At 25.3% G+C, this 24,676-nt stretch overlaps 4 protein-coding genes across 11 annotated transcripts in view; 3 read left to right on the top strand and 1 right to left on the bottom strand.

Annotated features, from left to right (window-relative positions):
- LOC126903355 (ribosome biogenesis protein SPATA5L1-like) overlaps nucleotides 1-2,986 on the top strand; it is an 8,549-nt gene extending 5,563 nt beyond the window's left edge. The window contains exons 9-12 of one of the 4 annotated variants that reach the window (XR_007703472.1): nucleotides 1,484-1,574; nucleotides 1,631-1,746; nucleotides 2,606-2,715; nucleotides 2,795-2,986. Coding sequence is in view for 2 of the 4 variants with exons in the window: in XM_050681508.1 (XP_050537465.1) it covers nucleotides 1,484-1,574; nucleotides 1,631-1,774 (235 nt within the window). In the remaining 2 variants the exon portion in view is untranslated. Of the gene's footprint in view, nucleotides 1-1,483; nucleotides 1,575-1,630; nucleotides 1,777-2,605 lie in introns of all 4 variants that reach the window. The other 3 variants (XR_007703473.1, XM_050681508.1, XM_050681507.1) reach the window with 3 other exon arrangements.
- Nucleotides 2,650-8,991, bottom strand: LOC126903357 (uncharacterized). 5 transcript variants are annotated; one of them, XM_050681511.1, is made up of 8 exons: nucleotides 8,054-8,990; nucleotides 7,624-7,825; nucleotides 4,035-4,204; nucleotides 3,787-3,978; nucleotides 3,629-3,707; nucleotides 3,213-3,361; nucleotides 2,984-3,149; nucleotides 2,650-2,910 (listed from the first exon to the last, which is right to left on the bottom strand). In XM_050681511.1, exons 1-8 carry the CDS (start codon nucleotides 8,112-8,114, stop codon nucleotides 2,700-2,702), a joined length of 1,230 nt encoding a protein of 409 aa, XP_050537468.1. In that variant the 5' UTR covers nucleotides 8,115-8,990; the 3' UTR covers nucleotides 2,650-2,699. The 5 variants fall into 5 exon arrangements, with proteins under 5 accessions (XP_050537468.1, XP_050537467.1, XP_050537466.1 ...); XM_050681510.1 differs by having other exon boundaries at nucleotides 4,035-4,249; nucleotides 7,633-7,825; XM_050681509.1 differs by having other exon boundaries at nucleotides 4,035-4,249; nucleotides 8,054-8,987.
- Nucleotides 8,992-10,136: 1,145 nt separating this feature from the next.
- LOC126903358 (interferon-inducible double-stranded RNA-dependent protein kinase activator A homolog B-like) lies at nucleotides 10,137-13,152 on the top strand. The gene is made up of 4 exons (XM_050681515.1): nucleotides 10,137-11,277; nucleotides 11,688-11,859; nucleotides 11,918-12,290; nucleotides 12,349-13,152. Exons 1-4 carry the CDS (start codon nucleotides 11,236-11,238, stop codon nucleotides 12,800-12,802), a joined length of 1,041 nt encoding a protein of 346 aa, XP_050537472.1. The 5' UTR covers nucleotides 10,137-11,235; the 3' UTR covers nucleotides 12,803-13,152.
- A 1,018-nt stretch (nucleotides 13,153-14,170) lies between these two features.
- Nucleotides 14,171-24,162, top strand: LOC126903044 (DNA-directed RNA polymerases I, II, and III subunit RPABC1). Its single transcript, XM_050680961.1, has 7 exons — nucleotides 14,171-14,404; nucleotides 16,212-16,300; nucleotides 16,848-16,909; nucleotides 22,082-22,221; nucleotides 22,959-23,098; nucleotides 23,659-23,737; nucleotides 23,978-24,162. Exons 1-7 carry the CDS (start codon nucleotides 14,348-14,350, stop codon nucleotides 24,041-24,043), a joined length of 633 nt encoding a protein of 210 aa, XP_050536918.1. The 5' UTR covers nucleotides 14,171-14,347; the 3' UTR covers nucleotides 24,044-24,162.
- The last annotated feature ends 514 nt before the right edge of the window (nucleotides 24,163-24,676 follow it).

Genomic DNA, 24,676 nt, shown 5'->3' with positions numbered 1-24,676 from the left:
AAAAAAAAAAAACACATCTTAGTAAAACCAATACCTTCTCAGCTTCGCATCGAAGCTAAAATATATACCCATTAATACACCTAACTAACCAAATTCAAATAAAAATTTACTAACGGCAAATCTACATATGCAAATAACAATGATATCTAGAGTAAAATTACTCGCATATAAAAAAACACTTGTACTCTTTTTAAATAATCATATTTAATCTAAAACATATTTTATATTTTATTTATTAAATAAAATGCATTTTTGAGCTCAATAAAATCAAAGTTGATTTTTTTTTTTTTTTTGCAAAATATTCCTAATAATGTTATAAATAACAAAAACACTAAAACTTATACTTGAAAAATTCATTTTTAAATTAAAATGTTGGTATTTAGAATAATTTTACATTGTTTAAAATGCTTTAATATAAATTGCATGATATAGATTCATTAATAATTTTTTAGGTTATATAATGATTTAAAAAAGTATTCCCAGAGTATTTAAAAAAGTTATGTTTTAAAATCTTTTACCTTGAGAATCTAACTAACCTATACTATATTTTTACAATTAAAAAGTAGTAATAACATGTGGCAAGGTTCTGAAGAGACTAAATTCATGGTTACTTTGAAACCAAAATGACCGTAAATTGTGTATTTTGTTAATTTGAATTATGCTATAACCTATGAATTGCTAGTCATACCAATTGGGGTATAAAAATGTTCCAAGGCTGTATAAACCCATTCTTATTTTTACCCTTATAATTCACTATTTACATTTTGGTAAAGTCAACTGAAGATAGTAAATAGCTAACTGTCAATCAAGTCTAATTGGCTGTTGATTTATTTATTTAATCAGGGGTCAGAATTTTGTAATACTGGTTATTTAGTTACGATTCATTTACTATAAGTCTAAACAAACAAAATAAAAGGTGCATTAATTTCTACAGAAAAAAATACGCCTATATTGTTCTTTGCTGTTTAAAGATATTTGATACATCTTCAATCTATATGCAGCTGTCTTTTAACAAATTAATGTTTTTTAAAAATCCTTCAAAAACTCTTAAAATATTAACAATATATTGTAACTTAATTAGAAAAAAATACTGTAAAATAATTATTGAGTAGTCTAACAGACATTAGGTATTTCTTTCTGTAAGATTTATTACACCTTTCATTTTGTTTGTAAATTACTTTATTTCTTACAAAAGTTCTGTTACCATATAATCTGGATGACTTGAAATTTGTCATGTACATTTTAATTTAAACAATACTGGAGTTGTGATGAATGCTGCATATTCAAATGATTGTTACTCAGTTATTTTATAGAAAAATAGATAAAAATAATGCCCAATAAATTAAATATATATATATATATATATGAATTTAAATATACAGTTGTATTGAATATACTAGATACAATTCTTATAATTGTGTTATAAGTATAAAAACAATTACTCTTTAATTATTAATAAATTATTTTTTATTTTTTTATTTAGAATACCTATTTCAGATACCTCCATTCTAGATGAAATTGCACATTTAACTGATAGGTTTTCTGCAGCTGATCTTGCTAGTATAATTAAAGAAGTACATTATTTTTTATCATAATCAAAATTAAATGAAATAAAAAATATTAAATTTAGGCAGGTATGGTATGTTTGACAAATGAGGGGCCAAACTTTACCTCAGTGAAAAGAGAACATTTTATGGAAGCTTTGAATTTTGTAAAGCCTTCTTTAACTGGAGAGCAAGTTTTATGGTATGAATTTATAAATGTTTGTTTTTAAAAGTATTCTTAAGTATGAACAATAAATGAAAATTTATTTTTAAAAATTATTTGCGCTTTTTTTAATATCTAAAATTTAAGGGTATTTGTGGATACTATCTCAATGACTTTTATAATAATAATTCCACTATGCGATTTTTATTCCTAATTATTCTTGACAATGTTCATTGTATGGTATTTTAGACATTTCATATGCTGTCAAAATCAGATAAAAAACCATCTGCCATCTTTAGTTATTGCTATATAACAATTTAAACTATGACCTCTAGTACTAATTGAAAGCAAACAGGAACTACTATAATTCAATAGTTATTCTAGATTTAATAGTCTTATCAAAATAATTAGTTTAGTTTCAACTATCTTAATTTATGTAGTCTACCTAGCACAGTTAGTAAAGCTAAGTTAAGTAAATATATATTTACGTGGTTTAATTTCAATGTGCTAAGTAGGTATTCTTTCCTATCTAATACAAGCAGTAAATGTTGAGAGATGTTTAATATAAGTAACATAAACTTTAAAAAAAATAGTTTTATACAAAAATTATTTTACATTAAATACATTTGTTTATTACTAGTAAAAGACTAAATCATAAATTGTATGGCCCTTTACTATGTAAGATTATAAAAACCCAGTTTTCTTTTATTATAAGTAGTTATAATAAAAGTAATTTATAAATCATTAAAATAAGCTTTTGTACTAGATTTCCTTTAATACTATGTTTAAATATTTTAATTGCTTTCTTAAATACATTTTTTTTTAAGAATTTATTTTTAAGTTGTAACTGAAATTTTTATTAATAAATTTATAAATAAATTTTTTTTTCTTATTTTAGGTATGAAAATTTTGCATCTAGACGATAAAATATTACTTCTGAACTACCAAATCAAATATTATGCTTTAATATTAAAAATATATGTTTCATTAACTCAAGAAACCATCTCAGTTTGTGTATTATTAAATATAACTTTTCTTGAATAAAATAGTATTAAAAATGGTAAACTAATACTGTAAATTATTACAGTGGCAAGTATAAATATTATCCATGTAATCAAGATGCCTTCTGATGATGGAACACCAAATATCTCTAATAACCAATAAAATACCATTAAACTGACTGCTAAAATTTGTTTAATGTACCTAAAAATTATGTTTAAAATATTTAACAATTAAATGTTACATTAATATTAAAAAACTGTACTTTTTATCTTACTGATATTGACTATTTGTTGTTTGGGCACTTTGATATTCTTCAAAAATATTTTGATTTTTTTTAATTGTTACTACTGTCAAAATTCCAATTAACATTAAAAGTATTCCATAAAATACTTCATATATGAAAATTCGTAAAAAATGCAATGTGACTGATTCTGTTTCATCTATTACATTTTTAAACATTTATGGTTGTATATCATTTTATATTAATATGTAAGCATCCTTACTGTACAACAAAAATATAGTAGGTAATACAGAAGACCAATTAGTTATATATGAAATTACTCCTTGAATAAGAAATATCCATATTGGCATACTAATACTGTTAATATTGCATAAGTATTTTTGAATATTTTTGTTAAATTTATTGTTACAACTGCAGAAAATAATAAATTAATAATATTTTATGATTTAAGTATTTAACAACTCAGTTCAATTTTTTTAATTTTACCACTCTTGGTAAACTAATTTCATAATGGAATGAAATTACATTTCTAGTGAAGAAAAGTAATAGTATTATGCAAAAACTATAAAAATTAAATTTAATTGTCTAAAAAATACAATTGATTATAGTATTACCAAAAAATAACTATTACAGTTATCTATTACACTTATTACTATTCAAAGCTGTAATTTTCTATACCTGAATATCTTTAAAAATTCGTAACTCATCATACTTAACATAAATAAGCTTGAAACATATAAATATTGAAGTGTGAATTCTGTAGGCAAAGGTTATTTTAAAAGATTTTTTAACTTAATAATATGTCTATTTGCTTAGTAAAATATGATTTCACTTACCTAGCACAGTAATAATTTTGTTTTTTGTTTTACTTATTAAATGTCTTGTTAATAAGGTAGTAAATGATATTATTAAACATACATGAAAGTACAGCCAGTAAGAGTGAAAATTATTTTGTGAACTGTATTTTTTATAAAACCGTACTTCTAATATAATAGCAATTGTTAATAACATCGATGAAAGTAAAAACCCTAGAAGATTTGTTTTAAACATTATAATGTATAAGTATATATATATAAAATTTTACCATATGGAAAAATTAAAGAAACAATTTTTTCTAAAGTATGTGAAAACTTGGGCTTAGGAAAACAAATTATTGGTAAAATAATTGCTTGATTTTCTATAAATAAAGTATCCAAACAGTATTGATCAATGTTTAAAAATTCTTTGTAAATAGGCAAATACAAAGTTCCATTCCTTAATAAAAAAAACTCGCTGTAAATTACTTCATCCATAAGATATCTATTCATAATAACAAAAAAATATATATCTAATAAGTAATAATATTTTTAATTTTAGTTTTTTAACATTCTAATATTGTAAATCTAAGGAATCAGTTCTTTTAAATTATATTTGATACCAGGCCCGTATTAAAAAAGGGCAAACGCTCCGAGGGCCATCTTGAATTTTACTAGGGTTTTGATTAGTTTTTATTTTGTGGTAGTGATAGTTTTCGTAGGGTAACCTATCTTAAGGTACCCCCTTAGGGTTCACATACGTTTCGTAAACCTTTGCAGGTAAATAATGGTAAGCATCGGGAAGAAAGAGCAAACAATAAAATTTCTCCAAGGTTAGGTNATTTTGTGGTAGTGATAGTTTTCGTAGGGTAACCTATCTTAAGGTACCCCCTTAGGGTTCACATACGTTTCGTAAACCTTTGCTGGTAAATAATGGTAAGCATCGGGAAGAAAGAGCAAACAAACCTAAAGGTAATTTGCAATAATTCCAATACTTCTATCTGATCCGAAAATAATACCAAAAAATCTTTTAAACCCTCTAAAGACTCCTGAGACTGGGCCGGTATGGATATTAACTTGCCCACAATTAAAGTGGCTAACTGTCGAAGTCTATCAAATCTGTCGACCGGGCTAATTCATAGGTACTCTCGGATACAATAATGTTGCGGATGATTTTAAGTGCTTCACCTTTTAGGCATTTCAACAAATAATAAAATCGGTCAATGTTGGACAAATCCGTACGCTGAGTTATCAGTGCCTTAAATCTGTCACGGAAAACCGGCCAATCCGAAAAACTACCACTGTAGAATGGGAGGATAACTCGTGGCGGTGCCGATATGTCTAATCAACTAGACCATACACCGGTTACAACTGATAGATAATCCGACGACTATCACCGGTCAGCGAACGACTTCCCCACTTAAATGTGTAAAACAGGTTTCTTTTATTGGGTTGGAAGTTAAACGCGACTACCATAACTCGCCGTAACACCAGTCTTGTACCAGACAATGGTTTATTAAAATCTATTTAGTTTTTATGTATGATAATTAAATGCATTCATATACATCAGCAATGCTGTACTAACTGTCATTTGCACCCTTATTTAACATGAATAGACATTTATTATTAATATTATTACAATTGTCTTTTTTATGATTATTTTTGACCATGTAAAAAAAAAAAAAATTTACTGAAAACAACAGTTCTGAAGTTCAAAAACAGTACAAATGACTTGTTATCGATGATTTTATCATTATCGTGTAATTAAGTATGTATTATTGTATAACCAAAAATATAGCAAAGTAAACAATATATTGCTTTTCTAATTTATTTTTAGCCATGACTGTCACATTGTCCGTCGCTAACACCACCGCAGCTACTCAATCTTGTAACGGGTCGGAGTTTTTTTTAAGTAATATCACATCTTAGAAAAACATTAACAATTATAATGACGTTTGGTTGGTATCTATTTAAAGTATAGGTATAAAATATCTTGTATAGTTGTGAACAAAATACATCTTATGCAAAAAAAAATATATTCTTATTGAATGGTACTCTAAGGCACCTTTATCTGTCTCTCCCCTTTAGCACTACTATGTACTTAAACTAATGTATAAGACATTTAAGCGTTTACAGCGTTTAAGACATGTTTAAGCGGTTCTTTAGTTTTAATATGAAAACTATTCAATTTTTTTATAAAATTTCTATAAAAGTAAACTTTTTGTATTCATGCATATTCTAAGTTTTTCTTTTTTAATTATTTATAGGTGTAGGCTGGTCAATTTTTTTTGGGGGCTAAATTTAATTTTTCCTACCCAAAAAATTATTTTTATATAACGATGCATATAGTTTTCAAAAAATCTATGTAAAGCTAAACCCTCTTAACCTCATACCCTACGCTTATGTAATTAGTGGAATATGTGAAAAAGTATAATACAAATTTGTAAAATCTTTACTGAACTACAATTTTAAAAATGTTTACAGTTCATTCAAATGTTGACTTTAGTTTTTTAGCATTTTTAAAAGTAATTTTAACTAAATTTCTTTCAAGAAATATTTTTATTCAACTCAGTACATTTTATAAAACAAAAATTGATCACTTGTGGCTAATTAATTAAATAAAATTAAAACTATATTAAAAATATTATTAATTTAAAAAACTAAAAAGTCCGCGACTTTTCATTAATTTTTTGTGGCTTTGAGTTTAATATTTTTTAGTTTTTTAAATTAATAATATTTTTAATATAGTTTTAATTTTATTTATTCAGTACATTTTTTACATGAAAAGACATTTTATGCAACAAGTTTTATTTAGACATTTTTGCTTCATTTTTTTTTTTCATAATTTTCAAATTCCTCGAGAAAATTTTATATAATTTAAATATTATACTAAAAAGTCTAATAACCACAATTATTCAACACTAATTTAAGTTACTAAAAAATAAAATCGAAGTTAAAATGTTAAACTAACTTTTATTTTTTAATGCATTAGTGTCCAGCGTTGAAAAAAGTAAAGCAAAACTAACATAAAATAAATGCTAAATGTACAAAAAAACCATATTGTATGATAAAAATTTTAAATATAAAATATTACATTAATACATTTTTCATTTTTTTTTTTTTTTACCAAATTATGACCAGTCAAAATCTCTGGTCAATTGTCGAAATTTTGGCCAGCTAATTGACATCATGTCAACTTTAATAACTATTATATGTAATACAGCTATATTATAATTATATCATAATATAACTCATATTTATTAAAAATAATTCTAAAAAATTTTATAATCTTGTATTTTTGTTGTTAGGCTCATAGTTTTGTTTTCACATCTTCCGAGAGTCGTCCGCGGGCTCAGTTTTGTTTTTATTATTAAGGGAGGGACTTCCCAAATTTCCCCGCGTAGTGCTAACGAATTAGGCACCAATTTATACTATACTGGGGCACTGAAACATTAAACACACCACTGCGTCAGTATATCTTAACATTGGTGGCACCATAACTTCATCAAAAACTAAACTAGACTGTAGTAACCATTTTTAGAGTAGGTCAATATATTAGTTAACCACAATAAATCACATTTACAAATCTATAAATTTTAAGGTGAATCCAAACCTACCGCGGCTATTACAATGATGTTGATCACAAATATTTGTGATAAACTATTTATATAATGTATGTTTAATATGAATATTTATACAAAATTAATGTCTTATTCAATAAATTGTATTGCTTTTGCAACAACAATGTAAAAAATATAAATCAAAGTTCAACCAGGACATTGAATTTTGAACTGTACGTATTTTCTTTTGTGGAAGTGGTGAATATTCTCTACTAAAATGATTATTTCCTTAATATTTGTTAAATTTAATTATTCATACCTTCCGTACTTGCAAGGATTACCAATTACTAAGTTGACGTTTTCCGTAGTGTTGATAAAAGTTGGCCAAAAAGTTGGTTTAAATGTCACATTTCTTTGCTCACATTTATTAGTGATCAAATCAACACCATCCCCTTGAAGAGTCTCATTTACTGGACAACATTTTGATGTTATAGCTGATTGAGAATTGACATTTATGTTTCCTTGAAATCGAAAGTATAGTGTTTCAAAAATTGTATTAATATTTGAAACATCTAGCAGTGTATTTAGAGAGATCAACACAAGGAATGTGCTCTTGCCATTCTTTTTTTAGCTCGCAGATTTAGTAAATTATCAACAAAAATGATCATCAAACAAGACAGTTTATCTAATGAACATTATTTTTTACCCTCCCTACTATTTCTAAATACACTCCTGGAAATAATACTTACTTGCTAATATCATTATAATCATCAAGTTAAAAATTTTGAATTTCGATAATCTCATTATCATGACTTGTTTGGATAAAATTTTATTTATTTTAATAGTTAGTTGTAGTACACGCACTCTAAATTATTGAATACATATTTTTATAGGAAACGTATGATTTTTTGTCAATTTTCTTTATTGATTGCTTTTCTTAAACTGCACAATTTCATTATTGACACAAATATTATGCAAATTAAATAACAATTGTATAAATTCGTTAAATTTAAAAAACACACAACTAATTTTGTATTTTCAATTGATACATATATATATATATATGTATATAATTTAGTCACTAAAAAAAGTGCCACTGTAAAATAATTAGACAAAATAACGAGTTCAACACAACTATATTTCTTTTAAAAACAACTACACAACGAGTGAAACTTTTTAATGGATTGTTTTTGGATGACATATAAATTATGCATGCCACCTGGTCACGGCACTAACACCTGTTATTAACTAGAATTTATTCTGCTCTGAACGACTAACAACTATATCTTGTGAAGAGGTGATCCCCGCCAATAGATTATTTTAACAGTTTCATCGTTTTGGACGAAAACCAAAAACATGCAATGATTTTGAATTTAAAAATGAAATTCAATTGTATATTTTAGCATCAATGCGCAGTTGAAACGGTTTTAAATTGTACTATAACATGTTCTATTTAATTGTCCTAATTACTCAGTTCTAACTATCTCGCAATTGCTCAACTGCCTGTTTAAGGCATTACTCTATAGTCTCGAAAATCGATTTTTCTTCCTTTATTAGGGGAAATTGCAATAATTGAAATAATGAAATATTTTTTAATTAATCAATTTTATATTAGTTTACATATTTGAAAGATGTATAAAGAAAGACGATTTGTTTTTCTATGAATAGTGCTGCCAGTGCCGTCTCGCGAACTGGCAGATTCGGTAGATCGTCGAGGTCTCGTGTCTTTTTGTTGTTTTTAGGTCCTTGTATTTATACACTTATAAATTATATAGTTTTTGAATTTTTTGATAGAAAAATATAGAAGACAAATCAATAAAACATTGTTTTTTAAATTAAATCACTCTTGCTATAAACTAATATAGAAGTTGCTTTAACACTGTTAAATTTGATTTATATATAAGGAAATACGAATACGCAAGTAGACCGCTGGGACTTGCGCAAAAACATCGACTGTAATAAACGAGAGTCGCCTATATACTACTACTGTAATTCTAATATTTGTTGTTATCACTCAACACATCCTGACTAATTGGTGTCCTCATCAAAACAGTACGAATTATAAATAATAATAATCAGATAAATAAATAACAATAATACCAAATCGCAATCATATTTAACACTAATGTAATAATTAATAAAGCGCAATATAAATTAAAAAAAAAAAAATGGAACATTTATGAAACTTAATTTTCATCAAACTATGTAATGAAAACTATATATAAAAGAAATAACAATGAAAAAAATATATATACAGAATGATTTACCTTATAATTAATAATTAATCGAAAAATAAAAATAATATTTATAACTTTTTTATTGATTTCTTTTACTTCAATGTTTCTCTCAATTTTTCAATCATAGTTTTAGCTTTGATGCGAAGCTGATATTAATTTTACTATGATGTGTTTATTTTTGTGTTTTTACCACTTTTTCTCAGCTCTCACTGGACCGATTGCCCTTAAAAAAATGAAAAAAATTCCCTCGCACCCCATAAATGATGGAAATCCCCTTCAAAAATTATGATTTTTAAAATCGGTAAATTTTAACATTTTTTTTCTAAAAATTATCATAACTTATTAAAAAATGAACAACTCAAAATATTTTTATGTATGCTTTTTTATATCATTAAATAGAACATTTTATATGGAATAAAATATTCTATTATTTAGATTGATATGAGATCAGTAACTTATATAATTACTATTAACAGTAAATTTATAAGGAAAACTAAAAATATCGACAAAAACGTTTTATTATAATAAATCATTTAAATAGAAGTTTTAGTGAGCATTTCTATGCATCTCTTGGTGTTGAAATAATTATTTATCTTATTATATAATAGAATAAGGAAAAAAAGCTTTTCTGGGAAAATTTCGACAGTTTTCGAGATTTTTTGACGCCAGCGTTTTACGACTTAAGGTTTGAAATTTTCACCAGACCTGCCCAACGATGTTACTGAGATATGATAAAAAAAATCAATTCAATCCGTTCATTTTTCACCGTTTCACGAACTTTTTTTTTTTTTAAGTCCAAGCACATGGTTTTAATATGGGCATTGAGTCATTTTCTGCGCTAACGTTTATTCTGAACCTTAATTTGTGTAATATGTATTTTTATTAGGACACTATTTTGCATTTGCACATAGTACTATATGAAAACTAAGCTGACTAACGTCAAATCACGGTTACCAATATTTTTATCAAAATTAAATGTTTTATATAGTCCCACATATAATTAAAATATTAATCATTTTTGTCTATACCAGGGTTGTATTTAAAGGGGGATGTGGCCCCTCTTCAACCAGCGCTATCAATATTTTTTTAGACAACTTCTAAGATATAATGACCTAATGTCCTTTTTTTGGACATCACTTTGATTTATAGCAAAAAAATTCTATAACATGTTTAAAAAAGTAAAAAAATATTAAATACCCTCCTAAAATAATTTCTGAATACGCCTAAGGGGAATACCTCATTAACAAACGTCAACCTCATACCCAATACATTTTACTATATTCTCTTTTTGAAATTTCCTGATTTTAATAATTAAATTTTTAATATATTTTTGTTACACTGATTCTGATGTAATATTTTTTCTGTAGAACACTTATCGTAGCCGCGTAGCCGGGTACTTCTACCGGAATCTGTGGCCTACTTATGATGACGTACAACTTTTGAACCAGTATTTCGGAAGTAATTAACAGTTTAAACAGGAGGTGAAGAGTGGGTGCTGGTATTTTTATAATTAGACATTTCTCAGTCGCACTCTTTCTCTAATAGACATAAATATGTCAATAACTACCGAAGTACTGGTCCAATAGTTGTTATCGAGATCCCCCTGTGTACTACCATTGAGTATTTTAGTTAGATATAGATATAGTATTAAATAGTGTTCAGCGCTTATTTGACTTGGGGGAAAATTAATAAAAATGTGTAAAATGAGAATATACAGAGCTAAAATATTTTATAAGGTAAATAATAATCCAACCTTAAATTTCTACTTTATCTGTAATATTAGTATAAATGTATCAGGTGCAAATACGAGAGAATAAATGATTGGATAAGACAAGGGTATTTCGTATTTTATTTTGTATAAAAAAATTAATTTTTAAACAAAGTTAGAATCAAATATGTATTCTTATAATTATGTTTATTTACCAGTTTATTTTTAAATTTCTCTTAACAATGAATTTAGCTCTTATCTTATCTATTGTTACTATTCAATTACTACTGCTATGAAACACTCTGAGGAAAATATCCATTGATGGGAGTAGGTTATAGAAGTACTGTAAAATATATTTTATGATTGATTTATTATTTTATTCGCATTTTACGGTAAAAAGTTCCTTAAAAGTAATTATTTTAGACTATATTGCTATAGATAATGATTAAATTTGATAATGAGAAAACATCAGTAACATTATTACAAGATGTATTAAATAAGCAGAGAGTTCGTACTGTGCAATATGAATTACTTCAAATTGAAGGTGCCATTAGTGCACCTTCTTTTCAATATCGTGTGACAGATGGTAGATTTGTTGCTTATGGACAAGGTTACTTATTTAATTAATTTATTTAAAATAGTTAAATAATAATCCTTTTTTTATTTAGGAAAATCAAAAAAAGAAGCAAAGCAAAATGCAGCAAAAAGTTTACTACGTATTATTTGTAAAGAATATCCTGAATTATGCACTGGCTCATTATTAGAATTAAATAACGATTGTACTACATTAACTGAAAATTTTGAAGTGATGAATTTTGGAGATAACGATGAACGTAATCCAATAGGGATGCTTCAAGAACTTTGTACATCTCTTCACCTGCCTCCACCAGTATATATTACAGAATGTGAAGATGGTCTTCCACATCAAAGACTTTTTACTGTATCTTGTAATGTATCTAAGTATAAACAGACTGGTGTAGGCAAGTCAAAAAAAATTGCCAAACGATTAGCAGCTAATAATCTTTATATAATACTAAAAAAGTAAGATTTATTTATAGCATGTTTTAAAAGTTTTTTTTAAAATTATTTGTTTAATTAGTTTACAGTTAAATCATTCTGAAAACTTACAAACTAATAATTGTATGGATGACTTTGTTCGTTCAGAAACTACTAATTTGTGCTGCTTGAAAAATTCAAAATCTAGTTCTCAGTTTCACAAATTACCTGAAATTCATAGAAATTTACCTTTAACTGAAGGTCTTTACTACAATAAACTAAAGAAACTGACTGATGAAAACTTAAGTTCATGTAATATTAAAGAAATTTTAGATAACTTCATGATTGAACAAAATCTGATTGCTACATTTATTGATTTTGAAGAACTATCTAAAAGTGAAAAATTTCAAACTTCTCTTCAGGTTTCTACCCCAATAACAGTAGCTTTTTATGGTGAATCTAACATAAGTTATGAAAAAGCGCAGCAAAATGCTGCATATAGATCATTAATTTTTTTTAGAAGTATTTTAACCAATAGTGCACTTAAGAATTGTTAATATATCTTTGTTATTTTTTTAAAATAATAATTTTCAAATTAGAAAAGTGTATTATTTAAAAAAAAATTATCTCTTAAAAATTGTAATGTTTCTGAAAAGTGAATAATTTTTTTTGGGCGTTAATGTGACACAACATACTAATGTTAAAAAAATAAAGTATCTTGTATTTTTTGTTTTTATGTTACTGTTGTCTTTTTCACACAAAACACTATTTTATTTTACACTGTTTAGGTAAGATATTTAAATTAACGAGAAAATCAATCTGGAACTTGAAGCTTATTACAACCGATTTCACTGTGTTACCAGTTGATTGATATTATAATTTACAAATAGAATTGTTTCACACCCAATTTGAATGTTATTTATAATGAATTTAAAATATAAATTTAATATTGCATATTTCATGACTAACTATAAATAGTATAGTACAAAACTGATACGGATATCAATGTCTTTATTCATAATTATGATCCCTTTATGTATATGGTTGTAAATGCATATAATTATATACATTTTTTTTGAGCCACTTTAAAGGGTTTGTGCAATTTGGTTGTAGAATTATTATTAACGCAGAAATATACTTCGTCTTGGAGTATTAATGCCCGTAATCCCTTGCAAAACTGTAACATCGAGAAAAACTTATTACTAAGTTTTCAAATTGATTAATTAAAATTTGTATTTACTGATGGTGCGTTCAGATTAAATTAACAAAAATCAATTTTTTAACCTGATTTAACACTACTTGTAGCAACACTTATTGTTCTTTAGATAGTGGGCTATAGCAAGTCGTTATTTAAGGGTTGGTTAGGACGGACAATGGCTTCAAAAAATTCTTAGGGGCGACTCTCAATATTGAAGAGAAAAACCTACTGTCAACATAAGGTTGAAAAAAAAAAATTTTATTTTAATATTTATAGTTATAATTTATATGATCTTCTTTTTACTTTAAGATTACCATCATAAGTTCGATAAAATCTTGGAAAAAGAACGATCTTTATTTGTTCATTAATATTATTTAAATGGTGATTCTGCAAAAATTTGGAGCGTTTAAATTTATTTGGCCACCCTTGTAACTCGTTGTGGTCGATTTTTATTATATTTATAAAGAATATACGAGTGTGGAATTTATACCAAAAAGTGTTATGACCAAGATAGATTTATACATCTTGACAAATTTTATTTTAACAATATCTGTAGTATTTTAAATATTCGACAAATATTTAGCGAATTGTACTTTTAACAAGCGTTTTAAATTAACTACAGATAGCGCTTGAAGTTAACAACTTTATCGCTGGTTGTAACCATATAATGGCTTTAACTACCTTTTTTTTGTGTTGATAACAATTTTTAGTTCAATATATAGTATACTTGTCTATGGTTTAATTATTGTAGTGACTGTGTACGGTAATGATAGCCATGTGTTTATTTCTACCACAGATAAGTTCCGTTCCTACGATAATATTTAAGCTAAGTTAACTTCGTTAATCTTTCAAAAAGTCTCGAAGGTAATCTGTATATTATTTGTTTGTTATACATTAAATCACCATGGATGATGAATGTGAGTCGTATAAATTGTGGCGTATTCGCAAAACAGTAATGCAGGTAAATTTGAATATTTTATAAAAAGAAATTATACAGCATAATTGATGAATTGTCAACCACTAAATTTCTACCAAAAAAATAATAATTTTTGAAAAATTTTTGTCGCTTATTTAAGTAATATTTATTTTTTGGTAGTTGAATGGTTAAATACTTTTTATGTCCATCCCTTATTCCTTATAATTGTATCTATTTTGTTGCTTGAAGTACTTAAGGATATATCCATGTTTACAGTTGTGTCCGAAACGTCAGAACTCAACTGGATACATCCTTAAGCACTTCAAGTAACAAGGCAATCCATGAAAGCTTTAACACATTCATAGTATCAATTTTTTTTTTTTTAATGAAAACATACATATTAGTTTGTTCTTATAATAGATAAAGATTCAACTGAAAAAATAACTGTCTGTTAAATAACAACTTTTAAATTAATATTTCAGTAGTTATTTATATTTTTAAATGTTGATAGGAGGTGAGATGCTGGTTATATTATTTTCATCATTTTGTATTTCTCTGCCACATTCTCTCACCTATGTTTAAAATTGTTCATCATTTCTAAATTACTAGTTCCACCTAAAAAATATTTAACCACTTATAAATCAAAAAATAAATCATACTAATTAAAATCAACAATTTTTTTATCAAAATTATTATTTTTGGAGAAATGTAGTATAATCAATTACCCTATTGTAAAAACATAATTTTTATTTCAATATATATATAGCAATCAATTATTTATTTTTGGAAATTATTTCTTCAATAGCTTTTATTCAAAATAAACATTATTAATCATTGTAGTTTTTTTTAATTTAGAAATTGAACTTCTTTCTAAGTTACACTTCTATACTTGTAATGCTTAGTATTACTAACCTATTTTATTATTAACTTAAAATCAATCTGAATTGTCTTTCTAATCTTCTACATGGTAACATTGTAATTTTCCTAAACTCATTTTCCTTAAAAAACTAGGGTTTCATTATGAGTATATTGTCTTCTGAACTTTTTGTTAATCGGCACTGTTCGATACTCCAACTTCTTAACTGTTTTATTATTCACCTAATACATTATGTTAATGTTAAATCTCATTTCCTACTATAAACAATTTATCTTATGTATATATACAAAACAGAATTATAAATATCATTAAGTTTAATATTGTTCATCTTTTATCAATTATAATTAAAAGCTTGTCCAATAATTTTATTTTCCTCCCATTCATTTTGACTTTCCTTAAATTCTATCCTCTATTAACTTTTATATAATTTTTAATTTAACTATAATTTCCTCCATGTTATTTATAATTAATTTATTCTTATTATCAAAAACACCATTCTCTTCAAATTATATTCTTTCTACATTTGTAATCCTTCTGAAAATTTAATAAATTCCCTAATCATTTTTTGTTATTTTGGTTACTTTTTTACTTGTTAGAATGTTTTAAACTTATAGACGTTAGTGTTAAGAAATAATACACCCCGTGTGAATTATCTGGTCTTGGTATTTAACTCTTTTATTTATTTTTTTAATATTAAAATGTATAAAATTGAAAAACGGTATGTTTAACATCTTCTTAATGAGTTCAGTGATGAAAAAGTTAAGCAAAAGTGTATCAGATGCGATGATACAGAAGGATCATCCATTGAAAACATCAGTGATCGTGACAATGATTGTTATAATTAATAACAATGAGTAAATTATGTTTTATGTACATTTTAAATAAACTCATAAGTTTATGGTTTTAATAATATAGATAAGTGATGAATAGTGATATTATTAATAAATGAGTTTAAATGTTAAAAATTTTTTTTAGCTTTGTCATGATAGAGGTTATTTAGTGACACAGGATGAATTAGATCAAACATTAGAGCAGTTTAAAGAACAATTTGGAGATAAACCAAGGTAAATTATATATTATATTTATATTCCAATAATTATTTAATGTGCTAAAATGATAAATATTTCTTAATCCCATTTTTTTAAAAAGCAGTTTTACAAACATTTTATGTCAGGCAATATTTTTATAATTTTACATATTAATATTAAGTTACAATATTACTTGTGTTAATCAATAAATTTAATGTTTTAAATAAATAAATGTTTTAGTAATTTATAAGATATTGTCATTTAAATAAAATAACAAACATTTATTTTAAATGTCAAAATCTTTACTAATGTAGAATTTTCATTAAAATTATACGTTTGGAAACCACCTTTAGCAACATTATAGTGGTGAAAAAAATAAAAAAATTTTGATTTAAATATAAAGTGAATTTCTTATTGTCCAGATTATTTATTGTGACAAACTATATCCAGGCATAAGTTATAAGTAAAATAATTGTATTATAAAATATAAAATAATTATAAAAATCATTTTAAAAAAAATGTATATTAAACTATTGGTTAAATTTAATGATACATTATTAATAATTATCTATTGTTAATATAGCGAGAAAAGACCAAGCAGAAGTGATTTAATTGTTCTTGTGGCACATAATGATGATCCTACAGGTAAATTTATAATTGAATTTTTTAATGACTTTTCAATCATAAAATTATTAGTAAAAGAACAAAAGATCTGTGTTAATTATTGGATTTTTCATAATATGCAGGATGATTGTTTTAAATTTTAACATTCTATTTCTCTTAAAAAAATGATAAATTAACTATTTTTTTTTATTTTTTGTGATTATTTACAATTTGTTATAGATTCTTTTATTGTTAAATTTAAATATAAATTATCTACAGATTTTCTTAAGAAAATGACATTTTAATATATAATACAATTTTTACTCACAACGCGACCCGGTCACATTGAACGCCGGTCAACAACTGATAACATAGAATTAAGAAAGAGAGAAAGTGTACACCACATCCTCCCCTCAATGTATGTACAAAAAAACAAAGATATTTATTTTTTTTTAATTATAAATAAATACATTTTTTCATAGAATATTAAATGTTATTCATTATGACATAAAATTATTAAACATATCAACATATAATATTATTTTATGACACATAAAATTAAACAAATATTAATTTAAAATATTAAGTATACTGTTTAGGTAGACATAGTTTCTCACAGGGGCAAAGTTTGCGTTCCTGAGGTTCATAATTATTTTTTGATTCAATACTGTTATTAATACAGGATAAATTGTTTTTATTTCCCCATATTACCCCCTGTTTTAGTATTAAATGTTCTCTATTTCAACGGTACCTCACTCCATCTTCCCCCGCCATAATAAAAGACCTCGGAGTACTCGCTAAACCAATTACTTTACCTCGCACCCATATTTTTATGTTATAGTCTGTCTTTAATAAAACATTATTCTCAACTTGTAACTCTTTAAGATTTTTACTATTTTTATCATGATAACTTTTCAATTTTTGTTTTTAACTAAAAGGATTATTTTTTATTTGACTTAAGCTTAACTTAGACAGCTCTAATAAATTATTTACTACCTGTAACTTATCTCTCAACTTATGAGACATCAACAATTAAGCTGGCGATAACCCCAAACCCTCTATTGGTGTGTTTCTATAGTTCAACAGAAATATATCTATATTGCTCTTTTCCTCCTCTGATTTTTTTACATGTACTCATAGTCTTTTCTGCCTGTTCGTTACTTTTAGGATAATGTGGACTACTATAAATTGATTTAATGTTCCACTCAGTGCAAAAGTGTTTAAATTCTAGACTGTCAAAGGGAATATTGTCCGAAACAATCTCATCCGGGCAACTATGAATAGAAAAAATGTTTATAAAAATTTATTAATCTTTAATTTTTCTAAGCTCAAACCACTTTGAAAAATAATCAGTTACTACTAGATATGACTTTGATTTATACTCTAAAATGTCTATGCCTATTTTTTTGCCATGGCTTGCACAGAATATTATGATTTAACATCTGTAATTTACTATTATTACTTTTAAATATATCGCATAATTCACAATTATTTACAATTTTTTTGATATCATTATTAATTGTAGACTAGTAGATTAACTCCCTTACTCTAGATTTACATTTATTTATACCAAAATGACATTCATGTAAAACATTTATAACATATGCCCTCATAGCCCGTGGAATGACTATTTAATTATTAAAGAATAACAAACAATTAACAACTGTCAAATTTTGTCTTTTTAGACATCTCTCCCTGCATGCTATTATTGTTCGGCCAATTATTATTTACACGTTCTACAATCATTCTATACTCATTATCAACATTTATAGCTTCTGTTAATCTAAAGTTTCAGTACTTATTGGACATTTTTTATGTTGTGTATATTATGATACACAACCTCGATAACATTTTTATTATTAATATCATTGTAAAGATAATTTCTACTGAGCGCATCCGCAATAATCATTTTTTAACTGGGAAAATAGTCTAATTGTATGTCGTACATAACAATTTTTAAAAGCACTCTTTGTAATCTAAGTGAAACTTTGTTTAGATCTTTTTTTATTATCTAAACCTAGGGCTGATGGTCCGTCTTTAATAAATTGGGCTACCATAAGTAAAATAATGGTATTTTTCACAGGGAAAGACCATTGCCAGAAGCTCTTTTTCTATTTGAGTATACCTTTTTTGTGTTTCAGATAAACTTTTAGACACATAAGCTACAACTGAAACCTCTTGCAATAATACTGCTCCTCTACCATCTTTTCATGCATCAGTTTGTACTTCAATTAATTTGTTATTATCAAAATGTGCAGAAATTGGTGAATATGTTAATAATTTTTTAATTTCATTGAATGAGTTTTGTTGTTAATCTGATTTAAACAAATCAGATTTGATATTTAAATGATCAGGATCTATTTTAATACCTGCTTTACTTACAATAAAGCCTAACCTGTGATTGTTTGAAGTGTATTTTTTTTTTTTATTAAGTGTTATACCTACTTTTATAGTTTTTTTTAAAACCTCTTTAAGTATTTCATCGTGTTTCTTTTTTTCATTTTCAGCAGTTATATATATGTCATCTATGTATACTTTTACACTTTCTATACCCCAAAAATTTCAGAATTTTTACTTTGACACACTTCAGATAATACTGACAACCCAAACGGACTTTTAATGAATTTATACCTTCTGAAAGGTGTTGAGAAACAACATAAGTTGGCTGACTTTTCATAGAGCTTTATTTGATGAAAAGAACTTTTCAAATCTAGGACGGTGAAAAATATTTTATTTTTTAAATCAGATAAAATTTCTTTATGATTAGGAATAAGATAAGAGTCTTTTATTAAATTCTTTGAAAATTAAATTCATTGAGATACTTTGGATCCAAGTAAATTCTTAAGTCACCGTTTTGTTTTTCAACTGACACTATATTATGAACCCACGATGTTGGACTATCTACTTTAACTATGACATTTTGTTTAACTAAATCATCTATTATATTTTTTAGTTTTGGTAGTAAACTCTTAACTACTCAATGAGCTGGGAAAGATATTGGTTTAACATATTTTTTAGTTTTATTGAGTACGGTCTACCAGGATAAGTTCCAACTTGTTAAAGACTAGGTTAGTTTAAAATTAAATCTTGTTTACTAAAAAAGTGAACCTCGTTTACCGTATTGACTACCGTAGTTTTCTCCAGTTTCAACTCCTTTTGCAAAACATTGTGTAGTGTGTCGACTCCAATTACATTTGCTTGTGAACCCATATCCAATTTGCATGTCACTTCTTTGCCTTCTATGATTATCCTTCGTGTTTATTCCGGTTCATTTTCCAACATGCATGAGACCGAATCCAGAAAATAGTTTTCTTAATCGCCTTCGATTGTCTCGCAAACATGAATATCAACATTATCTGGTTGTTCTTATTTTTTTTCCTGTTGTTCTCTTTTTATATTGCTTACAGCCTATTTTTAAATGATTTTTTTTCTTGCAAAATGAGCATATTTTGTTAAAAGCTGGACAAATTCTCCGACTATGTTTTCGACCACATTTTAAAACAATCATAGGTTATTTCACATTTGGTTTGAACATTCCGTTTATTTTGAATATCTTGGCCCTTAGTAGTTCGTTTTCTATTAGAGAAGTCAGCATGTTTTATTGCTATACTGTTCGTGTTTAACTCCCTAGTAGCACTAAACATTTTGTTCATTTGTTCATTGGTTGCTACCAATTCTTTTGCAATATCAATCCCCTTTTCACATCAGATTTGTATAACAGCTTTTCTCTTATTTCCAACTGATTGATACCAATAATTAATTTGTCTCTGATCATGTTTTCAGTTTCACTAAATTCACAGCTTGATTCCAATGTTCTTAATTTTGTAACAATGGACTGGCCCAGTTCTTAGTTACAAGAATAAAATTTAAATTGTTTGAATATAACGTTTTTTTTTTTTGGTTCAAAATTATTTTTAAACAAAAATATTATGTTATCATACGTTTGCCGGTCAAAGGTGAATGTATTGTAAGTATCAACTAATTTCTCGCCAGCAACATTTAATAAAATAGCTATTTTTACCTCATCTAGTTTTTCATAACTGCCTGATACTAAGAGGAATATCTCCAATTGTTGGTAAAATCTTTTCCAATTTACTGCCACGTACCCATCAAAGCTTAAATTTTTTGGAATTTTACACTCCATTTTTTCTTAACCAAAAATACTTTCAAGTTTTTTTTTAAAAAAAAGAAAAGAAAATAATTATTTAAATTAGATACATTTTAGCTTGTAATTAATTGTTTAAGACTGCATTAATAATTCAGCACACATTAATTATTTAACACTGAATTATTTAATACACCATGTTGTAGATTCTTTTATTGTTGAATTAAAATAAATGTACTTCAGATTTTCTTTAAAAAAATGACATTTAATATATAATACACAATTGTTACTCACAACGCGACCAGGTCACATTGAACACTGGTCAACAACTGATTACATAGAATTAGGAGAAAGTGTACACCACACAATATATATTTGTTCATTTATCTTTTATTAATTATTTTTACAAGTTTATCTTCCATTAAATAGCTTTATTTTATGAAAACAGTATTTTCAATTTAAAATGTGATTTACATTTTAAGAACTTATGTTTGTACTGATATTTATTGAAACATGGGCGCAACTAGCAGGGATTCTGCAGCATCTAGCTGCATCCACAATCCTAAATCACTAAAATTATGTGAAAATAACTTTTTTTATTTTATCAGAGATTGACAATAAATATAAATAATAATCATTTAGAGTGTTTTAATGGTTATTTTGTAATAAGTAATAATAATATTTTTATTTGCTTATAATGGTCCTGGTAAATAATTATTTAAAGGTTGATACTTAGATATGTCTGGGTATAGCCCTTATAGATTGGTGAGCATAAGGTAATTTCAATACTCCCAGTATTTTTCTTTTGTTACGCCCATGCATGTCATACAACTGCTAATTTTTAATTATTATTAATGTACCCATTTTTCATAATTAGCTATGTTTAATCCTCTAAACACTCCTCTTACTTATGCATAAAAAAAAACATCCTTCTGACTATTTTTGTAGAATACTTAGTAATATTTTAGCTTCTTTAGCAGTAGAAAAGATTAATATAATCATTAGTCATATTAATTTGTATTATAATATTTCATGAACAATAAAATAAATATGTTGATAAAAATCTTTTTATGTTATATTTATAATGGAAAATTACCTTTTATATCTAGATCAAATGTTTGTATTTTTCCCTGAAGAACCGAAAATTGGTATAAAAACTATTAAAACATATTGTCAAAGAATGCAGGAAGAAACTATTACTAGAGCAATTATTGTAGTACAGCAAGGAATGACTCCTAGTGCTAAACAAGTATGTTTTTTGATAAGTTAAATAAATTAATTGATTTATGTATTGAGAACTAATTATTTAACTAAGGGAAAACTCAATTTTACAATAATATTAATATTATGATAAAACTATAAAATAATTTACTACTACTATTTATAAATTAATTCACATTTAAAGTTTTTAAAATTGTAATAATAAAAAAGGAGATAACTATTATTTTTACAATGTTACAAGAAAATTGTTTAAAATTATAAATAACATCATATCTGAATGAATTTGAGTTTTATTATATAAATCATATATAATTTTGTGGCATCAGCATTTAAACTTAAAATTTTATTAATTGGTATATTTTTGTTGTATTTTTTTAATGTTGACACTTTACTTAATTTCTTTAGCTGTTTACAACATTATTGATCAATCTATAAAAAAGTGTATCAGCTTCTGAATCACAAGTGCAATGATTGTCTAAGTGATCTAACCTTGCATCATGTTTCCTTTCCTCATGATTTATGGTGGACTTTTTAAGATTGGTTGCCATTCCTTAGTGGATGGGAAAATATAATATATAATTATAAAAATTACAATGTTAATATCATATTAATCAAAAAAAGTTCTACTTGTTGATATTTTTGTGGGGTGATACATTTTAGGTTAGCATTAATTAACATTTTAATAATAAAGTTAATAATGAAGAGTAAAGTTTATACAACTAACTTATTTTTAATTTTGTATTATATATACTTGTTTTTTTATAGTCTTTAGTGGATATGGCACCAAAATATATCTTAGAACAGTTTTTGGAGTCCGAACTACTTATAAATATTACAGAACATGAACTAGTTCCTGAACATATTGTGTTAACACCAGATGAAAAGCAAGAACTATTATCTAGATAGTATCCTTTAAACTTTGTTGCAAAATATTATTGACATTAAAAATATATATATTGAAATAATAATATTGAGAATATTAATTAAAAATAAATTTTTATGGATTTTCTCTTATAGAGCTTACTAGGAGAATAAAATGTCCTGGTTGCATCTTTGTTGTATCTCAGCTTTTACTTCTAATCAATGTGGCCTATTGATATTTTGTTGGATAAATACTTCACTTAATTAAACAAAATGAAATAAAATTTTACTCTAGTCTCTAGAAATTTATGAAAATAACCAACATTTTTGTAAAAAAATATCTTGATTGGTTGTAAATGTTCATTTAAAGGTTTTATTGATTGTACCTATTAATTCTATTAATCCAAATATATTTCAGTAGTTGTACTACTTAAAGTTGTATTAACCTAACCATTTTCTCATAAAAAACTTTTGTTTATTAAATACCAAAGGTGTGGATTTGCTTTTTTGTAGAATTATTTATTTATTATAAAATGATTAAGATTATGAAATTACTAAAAACATTCATTTATAGAACAAATTTTTCTTATCCATTAATTTTTAGTAAACTAAAAGAAAATCAATTAATGAGAATTCAAGTTGGTGACCCAGTCTCTAGGTACTTTGGGTTAAAAAGAGGACAGGTAATTTAGTCATTAACTTTATTTAATAGCATAAAAAGACATTTCAGGTAAATTAAGAATCTTTTAAAAGTTTTTTTAGGGCTGTTATAAACAAATGATATTTTAAATTTAGTATAGTGTTGTAATCTATTATTAAATTAATTTTTAAAATTACGAAAAAAAAAATCAAAATTAAGATTGCATATGACTTGTATACAATAATAATTGTATTAATAATTATTATTATTATTTTGTTACCAGGTAGTAAAAATTGTCAGAAATTCTGAAACAGCTGGACGTTATATTTCATACAGATTAGTGTGCTAATTTTATTATATATTTATGAACCATATTTTTATAAATTTTAACATAACTATGTTTTAGTTTAAATAAAATTTAACTTTCCTGTATCTTGTAATTAATAAATGTTTTCTTGTTGCAAGAAATGTACTTTTTTAATATTTTTCAATGGAATTAAATAATTTATAATACTATATGTAATACATTTAAATAGTATTTTATACATTATAATTACCTTTATTGTATTTTGAAAATAATTAAGTTGGTTAGTTAATTTTTAAAATTGGAAATTAATTTTTATAAATTTTATGACAATTTTCTTTAAGGTAATTATTAAGGAATAATTGTATTGTAATAGAAACAAATAAAAATTATTTAGTGGGAACAACCTCTTTATATGAAATTAAATAAGTTGTTATTTACAGAGTATCTCTTTGATATAACAATCTATGTACTATTATAGTGCTTAGGTGCAATTATAATTTAAATATAATTTAATTTCAGAATTTTCAACAAATTAAAAATCCTATTTCATTATAGTTATAGTTAAGATTAAATTATCTCGTAGGCCAAATTTAGTCACTAACTAAATAGTTAGAAAGTTAATATATAAGAAACTTGTTGTTTTGTCTAGTCAGTTTTAATACATATTTTTATATA

This window comes from Daktulosphaira vitifoliae, unplaced genomic scaffold, assembly GCF_025091365.1.
Source record: "Daktulosphaira vitifoliae isolate Bord-2020 unplaced genomic scaffold, ASM2509136v1 Scaffold_3, whole genome shotgun sequence".
In the NCBI taxonomy this organism is placed as follows: domain Eukaryota; kingdom Metazoa; phylum Arthropoda; class Insecta; order Hemiptera; family Phylloxeridae; genus Daktulosphaira; species Daktulosphaira vitifoliae.
The sequence above is the reverse complement of the archived record's forward strand: the minus strand, read 5'-3'. Positions and strand labels throughout refer to the sequence as shown.

What these genes read in the sequence shown, in the direction of transcription:
- LOC126903358 (XM_050681515.1), top strand. Translation starts at nt 11,236, where the DNA reads ATGTGTAAAATGAGAATATACAGAGCTAAAATATTTTATAAG. An exon ending in ATTTGTTGCTTATGGACAAG is followed by an intron (nt 11,860 to 11,917) that starts GTTACTTATTTA and finishes TTTTTTATTTAG; the next exon opens with GAAAATCAAAAAAAGAAGCA. An exon ending in CTTTATATAATACTAAAAAA is followed by an intron (nt 12,291 to 12,348) that starts GTAAGATTTATT and finishes TTGTTTAATTAG; the next exon opens with TTTACAGTTAAATCATTCTG.
- LOC126903044 (XM_050680961.1), top strand. Translation starts at nt 14,348, where the DNA reads ATGGATGATGAATGTGAGTCGTATAAATTGTGGCGTATTCGCAAAACA. An exon ending in ACATAATGATGATCCTACAG is followed by an intron (nt 16,910 to 22,081) that starts GTAAATTTATAA and finishes TTTTATATCTAG; the next exon opens with ATCAAATGTTTGTATTTTTC. An exon ending in TTGGGTTAAAAAGAGGACAG is followed by an intron (nt 23,738 to 23,977) that starts GTAATTTAGTCA and finishes TTTTGTTACCAG; the next exon opens with GTAGTAAAAATTGTCAGAAA.
- LOC126903357 (XM_050681509.1), bottom strand. Translation starts at nt 8,114, where the DNA reads ATGATAATGAGATTATCGAAATTCAAAATTTTTAACTTGATGATTATA. An exon ending in GATTATAATGATATTAGCAA is followed by an intron (nt 7,826 to 8,053) that starts GTAAGTATTATT and finishes TTCGATTTCAAG; the next exon opens with GAAACATAAATGTCAATTCT. An exon ending in GAATTTTTAAAGATATTCAG is followed by an intron (nt 3,362 to 3,628) that starts GTATAGAAAATT and finishes TATTTTCTGCAG; the next exon opens with TTGTAACAATAAATTTAACA.